This window comes from Chaetura pelagica, unplaced genomic scaffold (genome assembly GCF_000747805.2).
Source record: "Chaetura pelagica isolate M959 unplaced genomic scaffold, ChaPel_1.0 scaffold343, whole genome shotgun sequence".
Classification (NCBI taxonomy): domain Eukaryota; kingdom Metazoa; phylum Chordata; class Aves; order Apodiformes; family Apodidae; genus Chaetura; species Chaetura pelagica.
Window position 1 is genome coordinate 958,670 of NW_009952873.1, and position 26,084 is coordinate 984,753.

Here is a 26,084-nt window from a genome sequence, read left to right on the forward strand (position 1 = left end):
GAGCTCTGTTACCTTCAGGGCAGGTAAACGGTGGAGAGGAGGAACGTGTTTTCTCTGACAGCAAAACTGCAGGGCAGGTTTCCAAAGCAAACTCAGCAACTGATCCCATTGGCTGCCTGCTGATGACATTGCAGGTAGTCTTGTCAAAAAAACTGTTCCTCACCCCAGCCCAAGGACCAGTGGCACAACACCCTGACTTAGACTTAGGTAATTAATGCAACCTAGTCATGCTGTCCAAGAGCTGGGAAAATGAAAACTGAAATGAGATGCAAAAATGGAGAGTGACATTTGCATTGGAGAGCGGGAGAATGAAAAGAAGTTCTGTGTGCATAAGAAAAGCTCCTCCTGTGTACTGGGTTCTTCAAAAGGGAATGAAAGCAGAGCCCTTTGGAGATGCAAGCTGGTTTACCCGTAAAGCAGACCTGATGAGCAGCTGGCGTTCTGCAGTCGCAGCAGTGGGTTATAAACCTTTCAGCTTACCTTCAGTAAAACAAGAAAAACACACTGCTGGAATAGACTGCTTCGCTGGTTTGCCTGACATATGGTAGTGACCCCAGAAGAGGCTTGTTTAGTTTTTTTCCCGCAAAAAAAGTAAAGACCAGAAATAGTCTGTCTGAGATGTCTGTTCACCATGGCTATTCTGAAAGCTGGCCTTAATATTCTTGCTGCTGATTCTGCTACCAGTGTATGGCTGTTGCTAGGAATTTTGGAGACCTCCTGCTGCTGGAGATCAAACAGTTCTGGTCTTATCTGAAATACAATTTGTTTTGCCACTCTCGAGTTTGTGAGTGAGAATGTGAGGTTATGCAGCCTCACGCAGATATGAAGAACAGTTCCCATGTGCTAATAGAGACATGTTTGCTGTTGTTGATAGTTACCAAACTTTTGTCCTGTTTATTCGCACCCTTGTTTGTTTGTTTGATGTTGCTGTTGAGACTGTTTCGTCTGTCCTCCGGAACGCCCATGAGCTGACATGCAAAGAGAGAAAAACAGAAGAGCCTTAAAACCCAGCTGATGAACACTCGTTATGTCTTTAATAACCCTTTTTAACAACGGACAGGGAAAGGAATCTTCCGCCTTCCGTGTTACAATTGCACTCATGCAAAATGTTAATTCCCAAAGCATCTCTGCCTCACCCTCACTCTCTCCGTGTTTGTTGCCAGGGCTGTGCTTCCTATGGATGGCAGATCAATGTGAGCAACAGGAGGTGAGGCTGAAGGAGGTTGTTGGGTTTTTTGCTGGAGTTGGGTGAATGAATGTGCTAAGACTTAATTCTGTGCTATTCGAGCGATCTTTCTGTGTCTAAGAAAAAAGCCAACATCTAAAATTTCATATTTGCACTTTAGGGTGGAAAAACATATAGATCTGTTCTTCATTAAAAAACATCAGTGGAGTAGTGTGTTTAAGTTAATAGAAGAGGAGAGTTATCTTTGTGTAAGGACAAACACTGTGAGCATTAAATTATACAAAATGGTTGAATTGGAACAGAATTATTTCTTCACAACTGTTTTTTGCTGGATGAAGGTCACAAGAATGAACTGGGATTGGGAGACTAAAGAAGGAAAAATGCTGGGAAGAAAGAAATACAGGCAGTAAGGCCGTGACAGAGAGGGAGACTTAAGCTGGCCTTGCAAGCATCAGGTGCCCTGGGGCAACCCAGAGCTGCCCTCTGGGGTGCTGCCCTTTCCCAAGGTATGCAGAGGCAAGTGTGTGAGCTGACTTAGCATCAGTGGGATATCTGATAGTAGAGCTGTCCACTGTATATGTATATACACATAAATGCACCAGTGTGTGTACATGAGACTGCGCACATGTTTGCAGTGTGCCTGTGTATGTGTCCATGTGTCCTTGGACTCTGCCAAACGTTGCTGACTGAACAGAGTGGGAAGGGGAGCAGCCTGCCATCCAGAAACTTCCATTCTCCCTTGTGGTGTCCACCAGAGAAGGGAGCTTCTGGGCAGCAAGCTGGATCCCTTGTGCTGGCTTTCTTTGAGACTTAGGAAGCTGCTCTGGTGCTCACCTTTGAGAGAAATGAAAGAGTGGGCCAGGAGGCAGATGAACCAGTATGAAAACACTAGATGCTGCAACATGTGCAGTGTGGCTCTTGCAGTTTACAAATAATACAACTTAGGGCATTGCTCACAGCCTGGAAACCAGGAATACTAGTTTGTGGCATCAAGAAGTGTCATGAGATCATGCTTATATATACTTGGTACTCAAATGCAGGCTAGATGGTGAAGGGAGAGGAACCCCTGTGGGTACCATATCCATATCCCTCACTGAAGAAATTGCATAACATCACTCCAATGAATAGAAAAGGAGCAAGCAAGGCTGCTCATTCTTCTCACTCCAGTGGAGAAATAAAGCCCTAATGCTGTAAGGGAGACTCAGGTTTCTTGCTAAACTTTCCCACACACCTACCCACTGGGTTTTTATATATCTTAAATCAACAGTATCAGAGGTTGTTTAAATTCATTTAAATTGCACTCTCCATGCAGTAGAAAAAATGGTGTTCATACAGCCCTTTGTGTGTGTGTGTGTGTGAATTGAAAATGCCTCTCAGCGTGGACTGCAGGTGGCCTTGGATACCATCTGTGATTTATTTCTGGAAAGAATTAAAATACCAGCACCATTTGTTAGCCTGTTTTTTACAGCGAGTAAAAAATGTGCAGCACTGCTTTGCTGTCACTGCCAGGGCTGCATTTGCTCCCGAAACCGTGAGTATCCTTCTGACACTTATGTTACTTAGGTCAGGCCCTTGGAGCAAGCCCTCTGGCTAGGCATTTGATGAAACATCTTCATAGAGACTTCACATCATACCCTGTTTTAGTGGATGTTATGGACTTGAGGCGGATTGGGTCCAAGCTGTTGGAAGCATCTTTGTGCGGTGTTCTTCTGAAATCACCCTCTGACAATAGGCTTTTTTGGGGTAATTGGTGCTCTCACATATGTATGTGGTGGCTGTCCTGAAGCTAGACAAAATTGTTGAGTGATTTAATAGTAATTGATGGCTGAAAAGTCTGCCTGATAATTTGAATCAGAGACTTAATGGCCTTTACAACACAGTGCATGAGTTGATGGCCAGATTACATGAGCCAGCGTAATTAATTTTTCAACCTGTTCTCTATGAAGCACCAATCTCTCCCTGTTTTGGAATGTACTCCACCTCTGCTCACTTTTTCTGCATTTTATTGATGAAATACCAGTCAATCAAGGCACAGACATATTTACTCAAACCCAAATTGGTGTAGGTGCAACCGTGAGCCCTGAAGCAGAAGCAGTTTGTCTGCAGTGTAACTGCACCACCAGTGATGGAAACTGGATGTTCTTGCTGGGATGTGCACATGTATGTATAACTAACCCCTGGACACTGGCATTTACAGGCAGGGTCCCTTCCTAGACTGTGGTGTCTGTCATGAGTGCAGGTCCTTCTGTACTGTCCTTCAGGAACTTGCTGGTGTTTCAAATGTATCTCCTTGGAAAATAGCCCCCACGGCTATGAGAATCACTGCTCTACAGCTTCTCTCAGCCAGTGTATCATTGTTCTGACTACTTACGTATCAGGGACTGATGATAAGAATCTGGAGAATGGAAAATGCTTCTCTAATGAGCTGCAAAGCTTTTGTCTTACTTGGGACAAGAGGTCTATTTTAATTTTTTTTTGTGGGCTACACAGAGAGAACTTTACAGTTGTATTTTGTAGATGTGCAAGTCTACTTTTCACTTATGCCTAATGAAAGCCTCAAATCCAAGGGTTAATTATTTGTTGTTCCTACAGCCATTTCTTTTCCTCCAACCTGGCATCCACGTCTTTATGAAAACTTGGTGTTGCCTTTTCTTCTCAAAGAACGAGCAGGTAGCATGATTATTGTTATGCTGAATGGTCAGAGACTTGCCTTCACTGGTCCTTAGCAAGGGGCAGCAGAAAAATTGGTTCCCAGTGTGCATCTGTCAAGGATAACCTTGGGACCTTTTGCAAAGGCTTGGCAGGAGAAGTTGTGCCACCCTGCTTGTGCTCAGACATGAAGAGCAATTTGGGCAGTGCTGGAATGGGTCTGCTCTGATTCACATTGAAGACTGAGGCAACCCCCAGGCATCTCAGAGACAGCCTTGATCACGGTGGCAATATGGGGTTTCCTCCAGCACTTCTGAACCCTGGGAGATGACAGGTGAGATTTCACCCCATCTGCCAAGGCGAGAGATACGATGTTGTTTCATCCCATCATGTAACAGTTTGGTTGAATAACTAATGTGATGGTCCTGTATTTGCTGCGGTGTCCCTCTAGTTTCTGTGGGTTCTACAGTGTAGCCTGAACTCTTTGTGCTGTCTGTAAGTCAGCTGTGTTATGAATTATTAGTCCTTTGTTGGACTTGAGTGTTTTTTGGGATTTTTAGGACTTGCATGGATCCTGCATCAATTCTTTATGTGAGAGCATAAGCAGGAAGCCGTTTGCTAACCTCACGTTGCCTTGGCATTGCGAGGAACACATGACTTTAGCAGGGAAGTTTTTGTTTATTTATACTTAGCTGTGGCATTGTTTGACTTAAGATCCTTTTTTTTTCTCCTCAACTCTTCACTCTTAAGCTTCTACACCTTCCCAAGTTTGAAAATGTAATGAAAATTCATAAACTGTAGTATTGTTTAATTTGCTGCAAGTTTGTTTTTTAAATGGCATGCTTCTGGAAGTGTTTTGTGTTTTGTTGTTTTTTGCTTAATGGATGACAGGTTCAAAGAATTGATGGGGCTTTAGTCCATTTACAGATTAAATCTGTTCAGTTTCTCTTTTTTTTTTTTTTTTATGTTTCTGTCCTGGAGAGGTTTCTCTCGATATTAGGGGGAATATTAGCTCAGGGCTTCTACCCCCTATGCTCATCAGCTTTAGATGCTCACGCTGGTAAAAGGGATTGCCGGTGGCAGGATGCCTGTGGTCTGCTGTTCCAGCTGGCTGGGCTGCTGGGCAGGGGGTAAAAGCTGTGCAGTCAGGACCTTTCTTCCTTCCACTGATCCCTGGCTGCAATTCAGCACTTACTCTTTATACCAAAGTGGCCTCTGGAGGTCCCACCTGAGACCAAGATTCCACTGTGCTCGTCACTGGCCACAGCTGGAGGTTGTCAGCACCACAGAGGGCTTGTGCTGTGAGCAGAGAGGGATTAGTATGGGCAGGGAAGTTTTACTGTTGTCACTTTATTGATGGGGCATGGAGACCCTGAGAGACAGACCACCTGGGAAACATGGCAAAGATGAGCACCATCTCTCAGTGTCGACATTGTAGGTGCACAGTGACAAAGTGTGGGTAACTTCTGCCCACTAGAAAGTACAAGACATTTGAGGTGGGCTGAGGTACCCAAAGCATCTGCTGGGACCCCCCTGCCCTTCAGCAGCAGCAGGGGGAAGACACCATGGGTGGGTGACCAGAATAGTTGTAGGCACTGGTGATCAGGCACTGCCTCCGTTGACTTCTTCAGCAGCACCTGCATCAGGACTTGAGCTGGTCCCTGTAATGCCAGTTGAGGACCCTAACGGAACCTTGCAAAGCTGCTCAGGGATGCCCTGAGAGCCCCTGGCACCACACTGGGATGGGATATCTCCCTGTCTTTTTCCTAGCATTGTGTCAGGCCCTGAGCTGGACCACCTCATAGCTGAGTACTTGGGAATGGTCATGACTGTAATACCCAGTTCTGGGCTGTGCTGCACACAGCCAGGAGTGCAGCTGCTTTGTCTTGCTTTCAGGAAGAAGATTATGCTTAATGCTTTCAAAGGAACACAGAAGCTTTAGATATCTCAGTTGCCTGACTTTCAACAAGATTTCCAGGTTGTTTGTCTTTATTTTTACAAAAGAAGTAAAAAAATCCCAGCCTGCCACAAACCTTCTGCCAAGCTGGAGGGTGATGCCTTTGAGGAAAAATTGATGCAACTTATAAAACCCTTCAAGAGAAACCAGCTCCTGCTTAATAATGCAGGATCATCTCTCCTTCTAAAAAAATAATTCAAATGCTGCGAATTGAAGGTCTTTTGAGAAAGGCACAGGATCTGGCTCTGTGACCTACACATCTCTGCATCATCAAGATACCATTATTGTGAGGCCATGGCCTGAGCTGTTGCCAGCACAGGATTGTTCCCCATAGGGTAACTGGTCTCTGAATTACATCAAGTCAAGTTTTAATTCAACCTGACATGGAGCTTTATTGAGAACTTTACATAAATATATGAAAATGAGTATGATGTAATATTAAATTGGAAAATTGGCTTGAAATAGCGTATCAGAGTAAATATAAAATGGGCAGTATAAAAATTTGGCACAGATGAAGCGTTATTCACGTAACATTCTTACTTTTGTTGGCAAAATGATGCCAATAAAATATGGTATGTGTTGGAATGGGGCAAAACATGCCTTAAAAACAAGTTGCCATGCTTCCAGCAAGTAATTAGGCTTCAGCAATTAAGAACTGACTCTGTATAAGAATACAGAATCTGGCTGAAGTGAGGCTTGCAGATGCTGAGCATTACAGTAGGGTCGTGCAGGCACCAGGAGACCTGAGTGTGGATAGCAGGGAGGCATCCTGTGGGATGGAGGACTGGTGAGAGGAGGTCTGTCCCAGGGCTCTTCAGCCCCTCTTCTCCTCTTACCAGGAGAGAGGGAACAACTCCTCTTTTCTCACAGTGGCACAGCAGTGGTGATTAATCACAGCTGCTTCAAAGGTGGAGCGTTGCCTGTGAGTGCTAAGTTTAAACACATTCTTTAATCAACAGATGGATTTGTGAAAACCAGACATGCTGGATCTCCCCAGCTGAATTAGTTGCTAATTTTTCTTTCCAGCAGAAATAAATATGCTCGGAGCCCCTCTGGATATTGTGCAAGGTGATGCAGGCAGGTTTTTTCTTTTTGCTGTTTCTGCCATGGCATAACCATGAGGTTAATGATGCCCAGGGTTGCCTACAGCTTCTATAATGGCTTTAAAGACTCGTGTTTTAAGTCACTGGGAAAACACTTTGGACAGGCTTATCATCAGTGCTTGGAGGGTGGCAAGGGGCTGGGCACTGGGCTGGGTCATCAGGGAGAGTCCACCCCAGTGCATGACATCTCAAGGCTTCCCCAGCTCTGGAGACTCTGGGCTGCTTTCAATAACCTTTTATCATGCAGTTATCAATAACTTCTTCGATCATTTCAATAACCATCTTTTATCATGCGATGGATGGAGGGCGCTGCCTGGACCCCTGAAAACTGGCATTGCAGCCTTTTCCATGCTGCTTGTGGCAGTTTCCCAGGCTAATTGCACATTAGCCTGGCCCCATCCCCTGTTGCTCTCTGCCCCCACACAGCAATGGCTGCAGAAACCATGGAACACTCTTTAAGAGTGAGTGGGGAGTTGTCACACTAATGCCTTTTGCCCCCTGGGTAGCTCTGGCACCAAACCAAGGGCTGTTTCAAGGCAGGACTGCAAGCAGAGCTTACCAGTTGTTCAAGTGTTCTCTCTTGATATGAATTAAAAGAATTTAAATTCTTGGTGGATTATAGGTTGTAGTCATGACAACGAATTTCCTCCCTTTCTCTTTTTTTCTGGAATTGTCTTGTAGTTCAGATAGGTTGCCAAACAAAACCACTCTTTAAAAAAAACACAACAACAAACAACAACTAATGTTTCAGGTAACAACAGCATTAAATTGAAAAGCAAAATAAATAATCATCCATGTTTTGATGACTGTATATGTTTTATGCACGTTGTATTCTTGTGAAACTGAAAATGTCTTTGACTGCAAATCAATAAGGCTTTCGTTCAGTGGTATTAGAGGGAATTTTGCTAGCCTAAAAGAAGTGGGGATAATTACAAACAGGAGTTTTTGTGCAGTGTATACCTGTAATAGTTAAAGGGAAAGCTGCTTAAATTCATTCTGACAATTGCAGATACAGCACTGGAGGAATCATTTGAATTATTCATTCTGCAACAAGAAAACATCCCACTTGTCTTCTCTTTAGAGATGAAAACCCAGTCTGATTTAAAATGTATTTTTATGGGTTGGTATGTTTTTTAAAAGTAATTTTGCTGTTGCAAGACTTCTATTATAATTACCTGTGAATGTAGGTTTTTAAAGAAAATTATTCTGATTTTAAAAGAAAAGAGAAATTGATTTTTACATGAACTGCTTCTTGTAGAATAAGTTTAATGAAATTCAGCTTTCTTTCATAAATAATGCAGCACTTGCATTTGATTAGGTGAAGCCTAGAGGAGTTTCTACCTAATCAGATGCATAGCAAGAAGGATATTGCCTGCAGACTGTTACCATTGTCAGTGGTGGTGGCAAGGAAAGTACAGCTCCGTGTGTGTCCAGACAGAAAGCTTTGTTTCTTAAGAGAAGCTACAGAACAAGGTATATGTGTTCCGAAAACTGATTCCTTGCGTCTCCGTGTGTCCTGGCTATGTGTAAAACAAGGTCTGGGTTCTGAGTATTATCATTATTATGGCATGAAGAGACTCCAGGTTAACTGGAGATCTCCTTCTCCTGGTAACGTGTTTTTGACCCTTCCAAGAAATAAATTCTTGTATATGTTTGCATCTGAGAGCTTGCTGTCAAATTAAGCTAAGTAGACATTGAGGATCATTGAGACCATTTCCAAAATCTTGAAAAACAGCACAAACCTTCCAATAACATAAAAATGGAAAAAGAAAAAGAGAAAAAGGTACTTTTTCCTCCCTTCTTTAAATCAATAGTTCAAATACAGCAAAAAGCAAGCCCATTTGCAAAGGGTGTATCTGCAAGTTTTGCAGAAACATTTTGAGAGTTCTTGAGTAAATATTGCTTTAATTATTTACCTGTGGTTAAGTTTTATGCTGTTCTTGAATCCAGCCACAAGACTTTGTTCTACTCTGTATTTATCCCCAGGAAGCTGTTACTAACAGTAGTGGGTGTGCATGAACAGGAGGCAGTTTGAATAAGGCTGTCAATCCTTTAGTCAATGTCCATATTAGTAAATAAAGCATCTGGTCCCCATTCTCTAGCCCTGAGGCCAACTGGCAGCAGTTGACCTGCAAATATTCAGTAAGTGTTTGTATCCTTTGAGAGACATTGGCCAAGCCCAGGGTAGCTTTTGAGACCTGACCCTTGTTTGAGCTCAGCCCCGGACAAGTCCTGGGAACTATTTCAGGGTGTTGTAAAAAGTTTAGGGATCCTGTTAACAGTGTAACATGTGGATGGTCATGGGCTCAGGCTCTGGCTCTGGTTACTTCATTAGAGGTGATGCTCTCATAAGCCTTGGTTATACTCTGGGCTGATCATATCTTGCTCTACCACCACAGTGAAGTAATATTCCAAATTAAGGCTTAAAGAATGAAAACCCTAATGACAAAGCCCAACACCACTCTTGTATCCCACTGGGCTCCAATTTTTCTCTTTATGTTTGTTGAGATACGTAAAACTGCAAATGTCGGAAGTTCGTCGGGCGAGATGCAAAGCAGGTTTAAGCTGACAATTTGTGCTGGCTAAGGTTCTGCTTTTTCACTTGCATTTCTTGCAAAGGGCAATGAGATGTAATGAATACACATAAAACACAAGAAATAGAGCCCGGCGTACATGGGAGATGTTCTTCCATACTGTGATTTGCTGTTGAGTGATTTTAGTGCTGAGCTCAGAAGTGTATTTATGGAGCTGCTGGTCAGAACTGCAATTTAAAGGTGAAATCAGTTCTCTTTTTTAATCTTGAGCTTTCATTCCTCTCCAAAGTGGTGCAAGCAAATCTCCTGGGCCTAAAATGTCGTGGGGGCACTAGAGGCCAAGAACAGAATTAATTTTTGAAAGTTTGAGAGCAGAACCATCAGGTTTAGGGCTGTAAAATGTTAATTTGGTTCTGACTTTCCCAAGAATTGTCTGAAATACTTTTGCCCACTCTTAAGTCAAGTGACTTCATGTCAGATATTGAAGCTGTTTTTAAGTGTGAGTACTGACAGAAGTAGTGCATTGCTTTTATCACAGCCAACTGGAAAAAAACCCCTCAAAAATACAACCTTTTTTTGGGTCCAAAACAATGCCAGAATCCCACGGAAGAAATGGGGAACAAGGCTGAACCCTCAGTCATTTGTCCTAAGGTAGACAGGACATTCTCCCAGTCTGTTTCAGCTGGGAAGACCTAGTCTTGATGACAGGTCGATTTTAGGGCCAAGGCCAAGACTCACCACTATACCATCATCAGTATCTTGTCCTTTGCTGATGCTTCTTCAAGCACAGGCAGCTTCTCACATCCCAAAATGTGCAGGCTCGCTGGGTAGCTTTAGTGATGGAAAGTGATGCTGTTTCTGTGCCAACTGCAGCCTAGGTTTGGATTTCCTACTCTTTGCTCCTCTGTGACAAGATAAATTAGGCAACTCTTAAAAAATCACTTGAGCAGCAAATGCAGGTAGTGTGGGTAGAGACCCTGGGCAATGCACCTAAGGACAAACCTCAGGAGGGCAGGACAGGTTGTTTTTCTGTACAGGAGGGATGTTGACAGAGTCTGCAATCCTTAGTTAATATGACTGGTGGTTGCTACATTCACCTTTTGTCATTATCATAGGCTGAGTTTAAGAAACGTAAGTGGCTGCATCCTTGAATGATCTCTCCTTGACCATGTGGCTTTGCAGTCCTAGTCCACTAGGCTTGGTGTTAGGTGGAAAAAGGACTTCTTTGCAGTGGAGCAAAAATGTGACTGATACAAGTGTTGCAGCAGTGTATAAAGTGCTGAATTATTCATAGTACTTAAACACAGAAAATTGCAAGGCTGAGCTGACATAATGAAAAACTCCAGACAAAAAAAAAATCCACCGTGGAAAGTCTTAGATTAAAAACAGTTGTAAAATTTAGAGTCAGACTGTATTATAGACTCTTAATCCCTTCTTCTACCTTTAAATGCCCCTTCTCATGCTGCACTCTGGGCTATAATAGCTAGCTACTTTTAATATAATTATCCACATAATTTTCCTATGAAAAGGGGCCTAAGGCAAAGAAATGTCAGATGACTTGTCCTGCTCTGAAGTAGAAAATCTGAAGTGATAGCAGGACTTACAACTAGACCTTCTCAAACTGAAGCCTTGACCATCTTAACCTGCTTACCTGGAGGAATTCAGTGGGCAAACACCTGTGCACTGTTTCATAACAGAGCATCAGACCTTCTCATACAGCTGGTCACACAGCTGGTCTTCCAGCTTCTCATGGACTTCTGTGAGCTACTACCATAGAGTTATTTTTTTATCATTATGAAGCCCAGTTTTCACCCATCTATGACACAAAAGGTCCTGGGTGCTAAATCTTACCCTGGATCACTTTCACCTCTGGAATTTTCTGGTGAAAGACCTACAAACCAAAATATTAATGTAGGAGCACAACTTTTGGAATTTAAGCAGCTGAATGGACCATTACATGCTTCTTAATTCATGGAGAATTTTAACAGATGCACTGTGCCCAATATGTAGCGTTGCAACCAAAACAGGTAGATGTATAGAGCAGATCAGTTAAAAGGAGAACTGACCCAAGCAATTAAAAAAAAAAAGCAACTAGAAGCTTTGGGAATTCATAGTGTTAGGCAGTCTGTTTCTGGATTTTTTTAATGAATTTGCTTGATCCTGAAAGCATTGTTTTAACAGCTGATCTCAAGTTTCCTTTTACACTTTATTACTACTTCTGTTGTGGAAAACTGGTTAAAAAAAAACAACAACCAAATAAAACAGGTCAATTTAAACAGTATTGTGCTGGTTTCTGTATATGTCAGAACATATTTGCATTGGCAAGATATTTTTGACAAAGCAGTTCTTGCTTGTTTGAAAAACATTTTTAATAAAGATGTTCAAGCTGCTTTAGTCACTTTGTCTTTTGGCTGGAGGGTAAAATAGGCTTTCAGAGCTGTTCAGTGTTCCCTTTTGCCCTGGAGGCATACAGGAACTGTAAGAGAAGATCTGATTTGCAATCTCCTTGGAAGTTGAAGAAGTTCCTCAGGATGCCATCAGGACCTGCAACAAATGAAGGGCAAACAGTGTTTCCTACCTGACATCCTTGGCTTTATGGAGTGCTGAAGAGTGGTGGTGGCAGCATTAGTGACCTCTGCTTTATTTGTGAGTGCCTGTAACTTGATCTTTCATTTTTCCTAGACTGTACCCTCGTCATGCAAGTGCTCTCAACAACTTGGGGACGTTGACCAAAGACGTGGTGGAGGCCAAGGACTACTACAGACGAGCCCTTCAGTTAAACCCTCAGCACAATCGAGCTCTCTTCAATCTTGGCAACCTGCTCAAGTAAGTTGAAAGCAAAACTGGCACCAAGGAAATTCATATGGTCTCTACACACATCACCAAAGTGGTTTTTTTCTGCCAGCTGGTGAAGGAATGACATTATTTCTTACTGCCTTTTTTTTCTGGTGAAGGAATGACATTATTTCTTACTGCCAGCCAAGAGTGCCAGTGCAAAGGTGTGGGGCTTTGTTTGGATATCCTGATGCTGTCTGCCACAACACTTCAGGTGCTGTTTACAGTTGTGTTTCAGCTGAAGGGAATTCACTTGTTCCAAATCAGGCATCAAAAAATGAGGTGCCTAAACCCAACTAGTCACCTGAGACTCCCATCTTAATGGAGAGGTGTAAGCCTTTCCAGTGGAACAAGCCATGCTGTTCAAAGAAAGGCATCTGATACAGATAATATTAAGAACTAACACTGATCCAACAAATCCCTCTCTGCAAGTTCCCACTTCTCATTACATGTATGGAAGGTTGATAGATAGTTTAGGGATGAGCATCTAAGATGCTCAGAGCAACAGAAGGTTCATCCCTTTGCAGAATGGGTATGTCTGGATTTGAAGGGAAAGCTGGCTGAGTGAGAAAACAAGTTAATTAGCTCATATTTTCACTCATTTTTATTTAGAGTGTCAGCTTTTAGCAAGGAGAATAGCAGACAATCATAATAATGCAAATTAATTTGACTAACCATATCTAAAGACTGAATTTAAATCTACATAAGAAGCTTTGCCAGTATGAGAAGATCTGCTAAGGGTGCAATTAAAGAAATGGATATCTATTCCTGCATTGCTATTTTGCACCAGCAAAAGAACCCTTGGTTTTGTGAGAGTAGTGTTTTCTTTGCTGGCATAACTGCATAAAATACAGCAATAAAAGTACATTTTTTCTGATATTAACTCCACCTATTTTGCTGGTAATAGGTCTCTGGTAAATCTTTTAATGCAGATCAGGATTTAGTGTTGGGCTGGTTTTAAAGTGGCACTGTCTCATCAAAACATACTTGATCTCTCTGGTTCTCAAATGTTACTTTGAGTGTGAGCTCATGGGACAGATGCTAAGTGTATTGCTGAAGTTCTGCCTGGCCCATTTTGTTATTTTAGAATAACATTACAAGTGAACCTCGTGGTTTGGGGATAGAGTATGGCAGCTGAGTAATTCTTAAATATAAAGTAGGTGACTGGGAATACAAGAAAGGAAAATGGTAAAAACAGTCTCATGACAAAAGAAATTGAAGGTTTTTGTAATATTAATCAAATTTGTTTGACAGAAATTAATCTTGGGTAGTGATGGTGTTTAAAAATACATGTTGTCCTTTTCATATGTTTGCCTTAGTCATTATTCTATGTTGTCATTTTAAAAGATAAAATATTTGTTGTTTATTTTTAAAATATTAAGTATTAATACAAAAGGATGTGAGCCAGAATGTCAGGACATCCCCATGTCAATAAAACTTTAATTTGGCCTGTTGATGGGCTCTTACAATCCAGCAGATGGGTAGAAAGTGTATTTGTTGCACTGGCAAAGCACAAAGATGACATGTGGGAAAATCTCTCAGAACTGCTGTTTGTTTTGTGTGCAATATGTCATGTTTTTCCTGATGTGATAGTTAAGATATTGTGTGTCCTTTTGGACTCTTATGTGCTCTGCATCCTTCTGTGAAACATCTATTGCTATGTGTTGAAGGTGTGTAAGGCTTGTGCTAGACTCATTGAAAGACAACGCTCAGGTTCTGTTTGCCCTTCTCCCACATCCATGTGCTCCCATTTTCTAGACTCCTTTGGAGGCTTCAAAAACAGCCTAGTGCATCTGGACACATCAGTAGTATTAATTATAATGGAAACTGGGTGTCCTCATCTTTCTTTTCAGCTTTAATTTTTTTCCCCTTAACTCTATCCCAGACCCCTTTGCCAGGACTTCTCCTGGATCATCCATCAATTTAGCAGAGATTATCAGTTGTGCTGGAGCATGAGGTGACTTGTGTGGTGACCACATGAGAAAGAGGCAGAGATTTCAAAGGACAAGAAGGGTTCTTCACTGATTAAGGTCCCGGGCAAAACAGACTGAACTTGGGGAAAAAATAATAACTTAATTTCACACTAACCAAACACACACAGGACACAGACAACACAAAGAGCAGGGCTTGCATATGTTACCCCACCCCTCCCTTCTTCACGGGCCCAAATCCCTTTGTTCCCGGTTTCTCTCCCTCCTTCCCTCCAGCAGCACAGGGGGACAGGGGTTGGGGTGTAGAGTCTGTTCATGGGCTGGTGGTTCCTGCTGCTCCTTCCTCCTCAGGAAGAAGGATTCCTTACAGTCCTGCCCTGCTTTCCCGTGGGGTCCCTCCCATGGGAGAAAGTCCTCCATGAACCTCTCCTTCATGAGTCCTTCCCACCAGGTCTGGAGCTGCTCCAGCCTGGGCTTCCCACAGAGTCACGGGGGGCTTCGGGAACAGCCACCTCCCCTGGCCTGGGGGCTTCCACAGCTGAGCAATCAGACTGCCATCTCACCATGGGTTGCAGGGAAACACCTGCTTGTGCACCTTCTTCCTCTTCTTCCTCACCAACCACCAGCACCGCTCTCCCTCCCCAGCACTGCTGTCATCCTCCAGCACAGCCCTTCTGCCCCAAGTCCTTCTCTGCTCTGGTGTTATTGCAATTCTTTCGTATGTTAGTCACTGAGGCCCATCTATTGTCCCTCTAATGGCTCCTTGGCTGGATTTGGAGCAGGGGGAGCTTCTCAGCTTCTTACTGGAGCCATTCCTGGTGCCCTTCCCCCACTACCAAAAAATCTACCAAACCAAACCAGAACATGCAGACACTAAATGCTAATATAATATAAGTAATAAATGAAAATCTGCAGAACATTACATCCAGATATTACTTTCTGGCTGTGCTATGAGACACTATGAAGAGTGTTTTGTTTTTTAAATGTATGGCAGAGAGACAATAAGTGGTCAAGGCATAAAAGCATTTTCTGTCCTCTTTGGAGAGGCATCAGTACGTGGTGCAGATCAGGAAGAGCCAGATCTGCAACACTTGAGGCATGTCCAGTAACAGTACTACTTGTGCCTAGACACGTAATGAAACTGTCTGGCATGGGGAATTCCCAGTTGAATTCTGCTGAGTTCTGCATACCCACCCCTGCTTGAAGCATGGAAATCTGATGGTGGATATTAGTTTTCACCTCCTCTGCAGTGCTGAGAAACTGAGGAACTCCCGAGATTTTGGAAGGACGGTTTTGCTGTTCCCATGTGGGAATCTGCTTCTCAGCATTCCCTGTAAATATGCTCTCTATTTAAGCAACTATTGCTTGTGATTTAAGCTCGAGTAAAAATCTATTTTGAGGACCACAGGGTGGAATTTTAAAGTTTTTCTGCTGTGGAAGTCCTAGATGAAAAAGGATGTTTCCGTTTTCTGTTTGCATATAATGAAGACAGCTATCTGCAAGAAGATGAATGTTCTCAGGAAGAATTGCAGGGTAATGGCTCGATAAGCCTCTGGTTTTGTTTACATATCCTAATATAAAGTTGTATGTCATAATTTTCTTGCCTAATATAAATATTGAAGAGTAGATAATTAAGCAATGCCAACAGATGTCTTAGTTAATATAAACTCAAAAGATGGCCTACCTAAAGTGAGAAATCTCTTTCTCTGCTTCTGTGGTCTGTGATCAGTGACACAGAGCAGCCTGATGCTGCTTTCTTGTGTTTTGTTTTGAAGTTTCCCATTATATAAATATTTAACTTTTCTATATAAATTCAGCTTTGTTGAGATACAGCTTGAAAAACTGAGATAAATACTCAGAATACCTCAGAAATTTATAGCCTGTGGGATATTCTGTAAAGCAACAAGAAAAAAAAATTATGAGCATTTAAAGTAAATATTTATCTCGGTTTTCTGTTGCAAGAAGAATGGGAGACTCTCATTTGCTTTACTGTATCTATCCATACCTAAAGCACTCTGGTATTCAGTACACTATTTCTTATGAAGAAAAGCCTCGTAACTCCTACATGCTTTGAGAGTGTTACGGCTGCATTTTCCATTTTCCAGGGGAAAGTGAAATGCCTAGAAACGATGTCCACTGAAATCCTGAGTTTATTCAAAAGACTGGTTCTCTTCTGAATACAGAGTAACACAAAAGCTGTCTTGTGCATTTCTTGCTGTGATTTAGTCCCAAGTTTAGAAAGCACATCTGTTCAGAAGAAGGACTCTTATCCCTCTCCCATACAGGCTTCTGGATATGTATGTATGAGAATGTGCTGACACAGGCTTGTGTAACTGTCTGAAGGTGCTGAAAAACATCAGGTAGATATTACGTGTATTGAGATCTAAGATCTTTCAGAGAGTGAAACCTTCCTCCCTTTCATTTAAAGAAGCAAGATGAATGATAATGTTCAGTGATACTGCATCTGGCTTTCTGGATGGTCTCTGGTTAGGATACTCTGCGTTGCATGAGGTGCTGTAGTTATCCATCAGTATCACATACACCTTGTAGCCTGCTTATTGAAAAAAAGCAAACTCTGCCAGTGACAAATTTACAGTAGATGAAAAAAATAATTTAGGTTGGAGTGGACCTCTAAAGAGCCTTTGGTCAAGCCCACAGCTCAGAGCAACTCTAATTGGATTAGGTTGCTCAGAGCTGTGTCCAGCTGTATCTTGAACACCTCCAAAGACAGATGCCATAGTACTAGCAGCCTGCACACAGCCCCATGGGTCCACCAGAGTTCTGTTGGGTGCTTTAAGCTGGTGCATCTCCAACTCCAGGGCACTTGCAAAAATATGGAAGAGATGCTTCCAGTGGAAGGAGCTGTTCCTTGTTCTTGGCTTAAGCATGCTGATTGTAGCAGGGAGGCTGGGAACTCGAGTGCAAGTGGGTGTCAGGAGAGATCAAGACAAGATAATTTGGGGAAAAACTGGATTAAGTGATCATAGACTCCTCGTGCCAGCTGAATTTGTTCTTCTTTCTGTCATAGCCAAGGTATACATTTCCTGGCTTTTCTTGCTGCAGATCTCCAGTTTAGGGCAAATTAGTGAATCAGACTGTTCTTCTAGTGCTCTGTGCTCTCCCAAATTACAGGGGATTTATATAAGCAACAGCCTCAATCCTGGAAAGTGTTGGCCTTGATCCAGGAAAGCACTTCAGCCAGTAATTAATTTTCAACTTGCATACATAAAAGTTAAGTACGCGTTTAAGTGCTTGGCCAGAGTGCTTGGTATCTCACAGCCTAAGCTCTCTGAGAAACTACTGGATCTGCTGTTTTTTAATGTAATTCAGTCTGTCACATAAAAAGATGCCATAATCTTTCCCACTCTACCCCTGCTTTCAGGAGACAAACATTGTTCTTGGATCAATCAGAAAATAAAAGGCCATTTTGAAAAAAAGAGTAATTAAGGCTACCCCATGTTCAGAGTGCATGTTTGTGGTTAATGGGAACTTTTACTGCTGCTGAGTGGATCACTTACTCCTTTTATTTCTGTAGCTGGCATTTCCTACATTTTTTTGCCAAATGTCAATACCTTTACAAAGCAGTCATCTGTTTTTGATTTATAAAAATGTATCATGAAACTCCAGCCAAGAGATCCAAAAGTTTTATACATTGACAAGCTAGCTAGTCTTTAATTAGTGTAGGAGAAAAGTGGTTCTTTATTTGTTTTTGCTTCATTCATGTAATTTATGTGGAACACCACTGAAAGAAGGAAAAGACTAGCACAACTGGTTTTACTTATCTTAATGCACAGGCAAAATACTCTTCCAGTTACACAACTAGAAAGGGAAAAATTCTGCAAAGCCACATATATTATCAGCTGAAATTTCCACCTTATAAACAGGATCTAGTTACTTGACCATGTCACTTTGATGAAATCTAAGCCAGAGCAGCAAGGTGTTCACATATTTTCTGTGTACCAGAGCCCATTGTTTCTTTTTGTATGCCTTGCTATCTATGTTCTTTGTACACCCAACACAAGGAAAATGTTGTTCCAGTCCAGCTAAACATCCTTAGTTCATGAAACCTTCTCATTTTTCCAAGGAAAGAAATACAGAGTGATACTGGAGAAATTGTAGCTCAAATAATATCTTTAGATTTTTGTTCAGGAAACCTTTTCTGCTTTCCATGGCAATCAATTCAGAACAATGCTGGAAAAAAAACCACCCTGGCTCATCAACATAACCACCTCTCAACTATCTCTGTTCACAATCCTTAGGATCTGAAGAACAGACTTCTGTAGCCTAATGATTGACTTGCTAAGGAATTATTTCAAGATCCCAGGCAGATTTAACTTAGAAATACTTTAATTTCAAAGTATTAATTTAACTAAGTTATCAGTGGGTCTATAACACCACTTGTTGTCTAGGAGCATACAAAGATTTTGCTGTTTTTTTAAGGGAATGGAAATGTTCTTGTGTCTTCAGCCTACTGATGTGAGAGGAGGGTTGGTGAGAGCAAATGTCCTGTTTCCAAGTCAGTCAGTGCCTCAGTGACGTATCTGGAGCCAGACCTCCAGAAGCTGACTGCAAACCTGGTCAAATGCTCTGACAGCATCCCTTGCCATAGGGCATGTGGCTTTCCAGAGACATCGCTGGGAGGTTCTTGTGCAGGACTTAATGCCTGGGGACACTTTTGCCATCTTGTTCTTCATGTGTCTTTAACTCCTGATGAGATAAATGGGGCCAAATTTGATGTATTTGCGATAAAGAGAAATATTGAGAGGAAAGGTAGAGTAGGACTGAAGAAGTTTACAAAATCTATGGATTATGACTCGACAGACAGAGACTGTGGCCTGTAGTGCTTGCCTGATAGCCAGAATGAAATACTTGATGCTCTTCAGTGTGTGGGATTGAGAAATGGGGGTGGGATTGAGTTTTGGGGGTGTTTTTTCTTCACTGGGGTCATTGCATAGAGCTCAGTGCGGCAGTCACCAGAACAGCAGAATGGCAGTTTTCGCTAAAGCCTGTGTCCTCCCAGCTCCTGAGAATAACATATGGAAGCAGTGATGGGCTGAGGAGGAGCTGGGTACCCACACTGTGGAGAGGACAGGGAAGTGAATCATTTTGTCTTTGTTGAAAAGATCAAGCCGGGGACTTTCATGTCTCTTTAAAATAGTTGATCAGCCCGATGACCTAAGCATGCGCTTATAGGAACGTTCCTTTCCATTTTTCCCTCCTTCCTTGTCCTGCAGGTCCCAAGGGAAGAAGGAAGAAGCTGTCATCTTACTGCGGGACTCCATTAAGTATGGCCCAGAGTTTGCAGATGCTTACTCAAGCCTGGCCTCGCTGCTGGCTGAGCAGGTACTGGACAATGCTCAAGCTCCTGTGCCTTCTGCTCCCGCATGTGCGCTGCTGCCGCAGCACCCCATGTGCATCCTGGTGGAGCACCCTGGCCTTGCACATGGGTGCTGGCAGGTGTGGGTCTGTGGCTGCCTGCAGAGAGCTCTCAGGCTGCTTTAGAGATGGCTTTTTCAGGATAGGAGGCAACTCGTTCGCAGTGAGTAATTCCACCCACATGATGTGGCTCTGAACCGAATCGCTGTTGAAGTGGTGAGTAACTACCTGCTCCTCAGCTCCCCCCCCATGGCCAAGTCATAATCCATTGCACCTTGAATGTTGTGACAGTGGAACAGGTGAGCACTTCCCCCTCAGACACACACACCTATGGAGATAACCTTGAGATTTCTTAATAAATCACTCCAAAGACAGGAAATGTCAGAAATCAGATGGCCTCTGCAGCCCAAATTCTGCCCCTCACATGCACACATTAGAATATGGCCCCTAATTGTCACAGTAGATGGTCACGTACAGGGGTGGGAAGGCTGGCTAGCTTTGTATTACACTTAATGAGCAGCTGTTTGATATTTTATTTATCCTCATTGTTCAATATGTGCCCCCAGGCCTTACATGCTGCATATGGCCCAGGCTGTGCTCTGGAGGAAGGATTACTCATTTCCTCTCAGGCTGTTCCCCATGCTCATTGCCTGGGGCTCTCTCTACTCTATAGTTCAGTAGTTTTATTTCTGCAAGGTCCCTGGGAGGTGAAATATTGTCCCTACAGATGAAAGGGAAAATTGAGGCACAAAATGCTTGATTCCAGAAGCAGCCACGAGGCGTGGGTGGGTGCCCATGTCGAGACCACCAAGTCCTGCTTTTCTCCATGCCTGCAGCAGCAGATAAGGGATGCTGTACTTTCAGCATTGCTCCCACAGACTGCCCCAAGCAGTGGCCCCCCTCTGGGGTGGGTGACAAGGTCCTCATAAACTGCCCAGCTCCTGCACACCTCTGCAAACCTTTTGAAAACTGATGTTTTGTTGTGTTTTTTTTTTACTCCCTCGAGTTTCAAATTGAACTGGTCCATAGCATGGGGTGCTAAAGCTTTCTTAAAAGGTTGCTAAATGCAAATACAGACAAAACCAAAGTGTATACTCTTTCACTCTTTTCCAGTAATCTGGTTAGTAAAATCTCTCTGTAACAGAACTGGTTATTTTTTAGAAAAACTATAAGCCAGAGTTCTTGTTCTGGTTTATGCTTCTTTAATGTGGTAGGCACTCTGCAAAACATCCATGATACATGTGAATTACTGAAAGATGTGCTATTTTATTTTCCCTTTTAAGAAACTTTCAAATATTTGAATATTAGCGATATCAGCTGCAGGGACCTAGAAATGTAGTGTATGAATTGAAAGAAGAGCCTTATTGAATGGGAACTGTGTTTTGAATAAACCCATCAACAAAGACTGTCCTGCAGGTATAGGAAATGAGTCTTCCATAGTAATACCTGGTTTTAATATTAGTTGAAATTTTTAATTAGAACTATTGATTGTAAGGTCAACAGAGCAATAAAACCATTTTACAGTCCCGAGGCCCAAAGCAAATGCCATTAGTAAGTCCAGCTATAATTCATCTGTTCTTACCTATAGATTGTTCATCCTCATGTGACTTGATGAAGTGGTAGGGAAAAAAAGGTAGTACAGTTTTCTTAGAAAACAGCAATTTCCCACAGGCTTTTAATACCTCAGGCTCAGCCACAGCAGATGACTACCTGACTGTGCAGCTCCTGCCTCACACACTCATACTAGTGACCACAGAAGGGGGCTGCCCTACAAACATGTGCTGCTGCCTGGGGCTGCAGAATCACACCCTGACGCTGTGCCCTTCCTAGACAGCTACAGGCAGAAGTTTGGGCATCTTCAGCCCAAAGGATGACAATGGGAACCCATTTTTCTCTTCTGGGTTTTTCTCTTTGTCCAAGTAACAGTGTCCAAAATTGGTAAAAGTTACAAACCTGTTCTTCTGTCTACTTGTGGCCCAGAGTCAGTTGCACAGCTGTGAGGGTATCTGTGATGCCAGGCAGTGTGCAGGAGGTTGCAGGGACAGCATCACTGTGGAGCTTTGGGGAAAGGAGCACAAATTGGTTCCCTTTTGCTGGGATGTGATCAAAAGGGGCTGAAGTGCCAAAAGTAGCACCTTGAAATAACTTGCATGAGGTAACTCTGGCCATGATTAACTGCTGCTCCTCCAGCTTTGTACTGAGGCTGAAAAGGGAGGAAGTAGGTGGGCATGGCTCAGTGAAATACTGCTGGGATTGCTTTGGTCAGTTCTGTGCAACATGTTCCCCCCTATCCAGAGGATGATGATGAAGATGATGAGAGGGCTGGAACACCTCTCCTTTGAGGACAGGCTGAGAGAGCTGGGGTTGTTCAGTCTGGAGAAGAGAAGATTCCAAGAAGACCTTATAGTGGCCTTCCAGTACCTGAAGGGGCTGCAGGAAAGCTGGGGAGAGACTTTTTACATGGGCATGAAATGACAGGAGGAAGGGTAATGGTTTTAAGCTGGAAGAGAGGAGGTACAGGATAGACATTAGGAAGAAATTCTTTACTGTGAGGGTGGTGAGACACTGGAACAGGTTACCCAGGGAAGTTGTGGAAACCCCATCCCTGGAAGTGTTTGAGGCCAGGTTGGATGGGGCTCAGAGCAACCTGGTCTAGTGGGAGGTGTCCTTGCCCATGCAGGGGGGTTGGAACTAGATGACCTTTAAGGTTCCTTCCAAATCAAGCCATTCTATGATTCTGTGATCTTAAAGGAAATGAATCCAAAATAGGGCTTACAGGTCCTTTCCTCCTACAGCTGTTGAAAATGCTCCTAAGAGGAATGTCTCATGGACCAAGGAATTAGCCTCTAACTCGATCTAATTGCCCTTTTCTCTCCTTAATAGTTGACTCTGAAGCCAGAGCTGATGTAGAAAAAAACCACTGCCTCATTGTATAGAACAGTTTGGCTTGTTTGTGTCTTTTATAAATGCTTGCCCTTCTTACTGCTCTTTCTGCTTGGTATCATAAGTGTTGCAGTGTATTGTTGTTTTCCTTGTTTTCTGTGATCACTGCAGTGGTGCTAATATCAGAAATCAAACATTTTTGTCCAGTGTTTTCACAATGCTCCTGTAATTCTGGCTCCCCAGGTTTTACTCTGGTGCCCTTTAACAGCACCTTCTTCCCAGCACTTGCAGTTTCATTAGTCGTCTTGTGCTGCTTGAGGGCTCTTTTCAGGCCCTAGTTTCTGGATTAAAGTCATGGTGTGTGTGTAAAAGTATCAGCCTACACTAAGAAAAAGAAAATTCTTTAACCCACTTATCTACAGAGGAGAGAATACTAAGGCATAACCAGACTGAAAAACTGAGCCATAAAAATATCCCAGATTGAAAAACCCTGGAGTTCAACTAAGAGATCCTCGTTTGTATAATTTTTTAAGTATCATAAAAATCTCATACATTTTTTAGGCCAATCTTCTGAATTTTGTGAGTATGATGTTTCATGGAGGTCTGGGAGTGGCATTATTAAGTGTAAATGAGAATCAAGCCTTGATGGACTTCCAGCATTTCTCCCAAGAAAAGGGGAAACTGTAGAGAAAAAGCCCTGGCACAAAAAGCTGATCCCACCCTTCCCAATTCCTGACTGGGCCTGATGCAACCACTTTGTTAGAGAAATCATCCCAGACTCTGCACTGAGCCTGAGGCAGGGTCAGAATGTTAAGTGCCAAAAAAGCATTGCAACTGTGATAAAAATGCCAGAAGTGCTCAGTATTGGTGAGTGTGAATGTTTTGACATGGAACACTGTCCTTCTATGTTTTAAAGGTCGGGTTTATGATCAGTAAATAAAATTAAGAAAACTGACATATGTGCACAGATGTGCCAAAAGTTGGAATCAGAGGAAAAGAAATTAATACAGAAAATGCTTATTTATGTCTCAGTGACACAAATGCTTTCTCAAAAAATTGTTCCTCATTTTAGTAAATTCTGATGATCGCTACACTTTTCCTGTCCCCACAGGGTGATGATGTCTAATTCACATTAATATATCCAAGATGTCCAAACTTAAGCACTTTTAAAAAATGTGTTTCTGTGTTTTATCACACACTATCTTTTCTGTTGGATGACCTTTATCATGTAAATGTGAAAGCACTTAAGCGTGTGCTTTCATCAAGTCATACTCTTCCAATGTGATTAATTCCAGCTCTCCAGTTCTGAGATAGGAGGTGAGAAAGGAATCCACATATTTAAGCAGCTACAGAACAAAAGCTGCTGTCAGGTACACCCTTTAAATCCAGAGAAAGTCTTGTAGACCTTGGGATTTGCAGAACTTGAGGAGAGGAGAGTCGATAGCTGGGAATGGACCAACCTCTTATTTCAGTGTGGATTCAGCTCCTGAGCAGAAGGTCTATGTTGGTGGCTCCAGGCCTTTCTTGTTGGAGACCCGGATGGCTGCTTTTGCTTGAGAGCATCGTCAGGAGCCTGTGGAATTTGTCACTATAGGGTTGTGCCTCTCCATGGAAGGGGAGGAATTGAAAACAGTGTCTTTGGTGCCAGAGGCTTGCCTGACAGCTCTGCATTCTGCTTGTCTCTGCTCTTCATGGCCTCCTTCCATAAATACAGTTAACAGCAAAGCTCTGAAGTTAGGGGGAAGGAAGACTGTGATAACCCATGCTAGCAAAGGTGCAGGCAGTGGGCATGCACTGCCTGGCTGGAGGGGAATGGAAACTTCATTGAGTTGCTGTTTGATCCAAATAAGACACCTTATTTTTGTTCCAGCACTGGGCTGCCTGTAGCTCAGGCTAGACAGAGTTCAGGCAGTGGGACACTTTCCGTAGACAGGGTGTTCCCAAGGAAAATATCTGTAGTTTCTAGAAATGTGTAGTACTAACAAGCCACCTAGAAACCTCTGTGAAATGTAAGGGCTCAGTGCATCTGGGAGTCAGCGTGGTGGCACATCCCGTAAATCCCAGTGAGCTACATCTCATGCATTGACAATGCCTGGTTTTAATCTGAATCTATCAGATTTTCTCCGCTCTTTCATTGCCCCCCATCCTCCTTCAGCTTCCCTCATCACAAGCTCCCCATCCCCCAGCAATCACACACAACAAGCTTTTGCTCCTTGTATTTTCCCTGCTGCTAAGGGAACGAACAACAGAACTCCAGAGGGAAAAAGTTAGCCAGCGAGATGCTCATTAAACAAATAAATTAAAATATATAAGCTATATATGACACATATTTCTCAACATGACCAACACAACCCCTGTTGCTGTGTGTTTCCCAGGTGTGTGCCCAGCTGGGGCTCACTGATGTTGCACAAGAGCCACATTTTCCAGCTGCTATTTTTGTCTCAGGGGTAGCTCCAATTGCAGATGTATGCGTGAAAGCTGCCTGAATTGCTGTGGGGTACCAAATGGCAGCTGTAGGTATCCGTGCCATGGGGTAGAATTTTGGCCTCCTGGAAGGTGGGCTGGGTCCCTGAGCTCCCTATCCAGCAAGGGAGTTGTCACAAAAATGCAGGTATGTGACAAATGGAGCTGACACTCTTCCTGCCATGGCTAAGAAATCTCCTTGTCTTTTAAGGAACGGCTTAAGGAAGCAGAGGAGGTCTATAAGGCTGGCATAGAAAATTGTCCTGAGAGCTCTGATCTGCATAACAACTATGGTGTCTTCTTGGTTGATACCGGTAAGTGAGAAGGAGCAAGGGATTTCTCCTCGCTACCTTATTTGCTTTTACTTGGTTTATTCAGCAGTACACATCTAAAAGGGTGTCAAAAGCTTCCAAAACCTCCACTGTTGCTTGGAAATAAATATCCCTGTGTTGCTGAGATGGTGCAGTGCACTGATATTCCTAATGAATGCAGGCACTGCATGGCAGTGGTGTTCAGAGTGGCTGTTTCCTAGAGTGTTTCTCAGTGTATTCACATAGACAGTTTTCCTGTTCAATTTGAGCTGGGCTGAAAATACTGCCATTTCTTCAGGCAAGCCTGGCCATAGCAAACCAAATTCCAGGTACACAAATGGATCATTATAGTCTTTGGAGCACTTGCAGCTCTGCTTGGTGACAGAGTGGCTCTTTGACTGTAAAGGTTGTGTGTCACGGCTAGAAAACCAAACAGGGTTTTTAAACGAAGACCTAAGATACTGTGGGGCCTTTATTTTCTAGGCTTCTGGTTCCCATCCAACTTCCCTGGACTCAGGCAACGCCTGGCATCCACATAGCAAAAAAACAAACAGACAAAAATCTGCTGTAACTCCTACCTTTTCCTGACAGCCTTGTAAGCGAGGCTAAGTTTGACAAATGACTAGTGGAAACCAAACGACCGTCTCACTCCGGTCCCTCCAGAACAGAGCTGAGACTGCATGATGAAGTATTGCAGGTTGAAAGTATGTGTTTGCTACCCATCCTGCCCCTTTCACAGTGCACCCAGCTCTGGTGGTGCTTGGGACAAAAGGACAATAGTGTCCCTCAGTCTGCAGCTGGCTGGCTGGTCCTGCCTCAGAGCTGACACTCAGCTGTCGCTCTTCTGCAGTACATA

General features: G+C 43.0%; 1 protein-coding gene across 1 annotated transcript in view; it reads left to right on the plus strand.

Annotated features, from left to right (window-relative positions):
• Positions 1–26,084, plus strand: part of TMTC1 (transmembrane and tetratricopeptide repeat containing 1) — a 132,177-nt gene that overhangs the window by 99,201 nt on the left and 6,892 nt on the right. Inside the window, exons 11-13 of the mRNA XM_009995190.1 lie at positions 12,112–12,255; positions 19,430–19,538; positions 25,129–25,231. Of these exons, the coding sequence (XP_009993492.1) occupies positions 12,112–12,255; positions 19,430–19,538; positions 25,129–25,231 (356 nt within the window). The remainder of the gene's footprint in view (positions 1–12,111; positions 12,256–19,429; positions 19,539–25,128; positions 25,232–26,084) is intronic.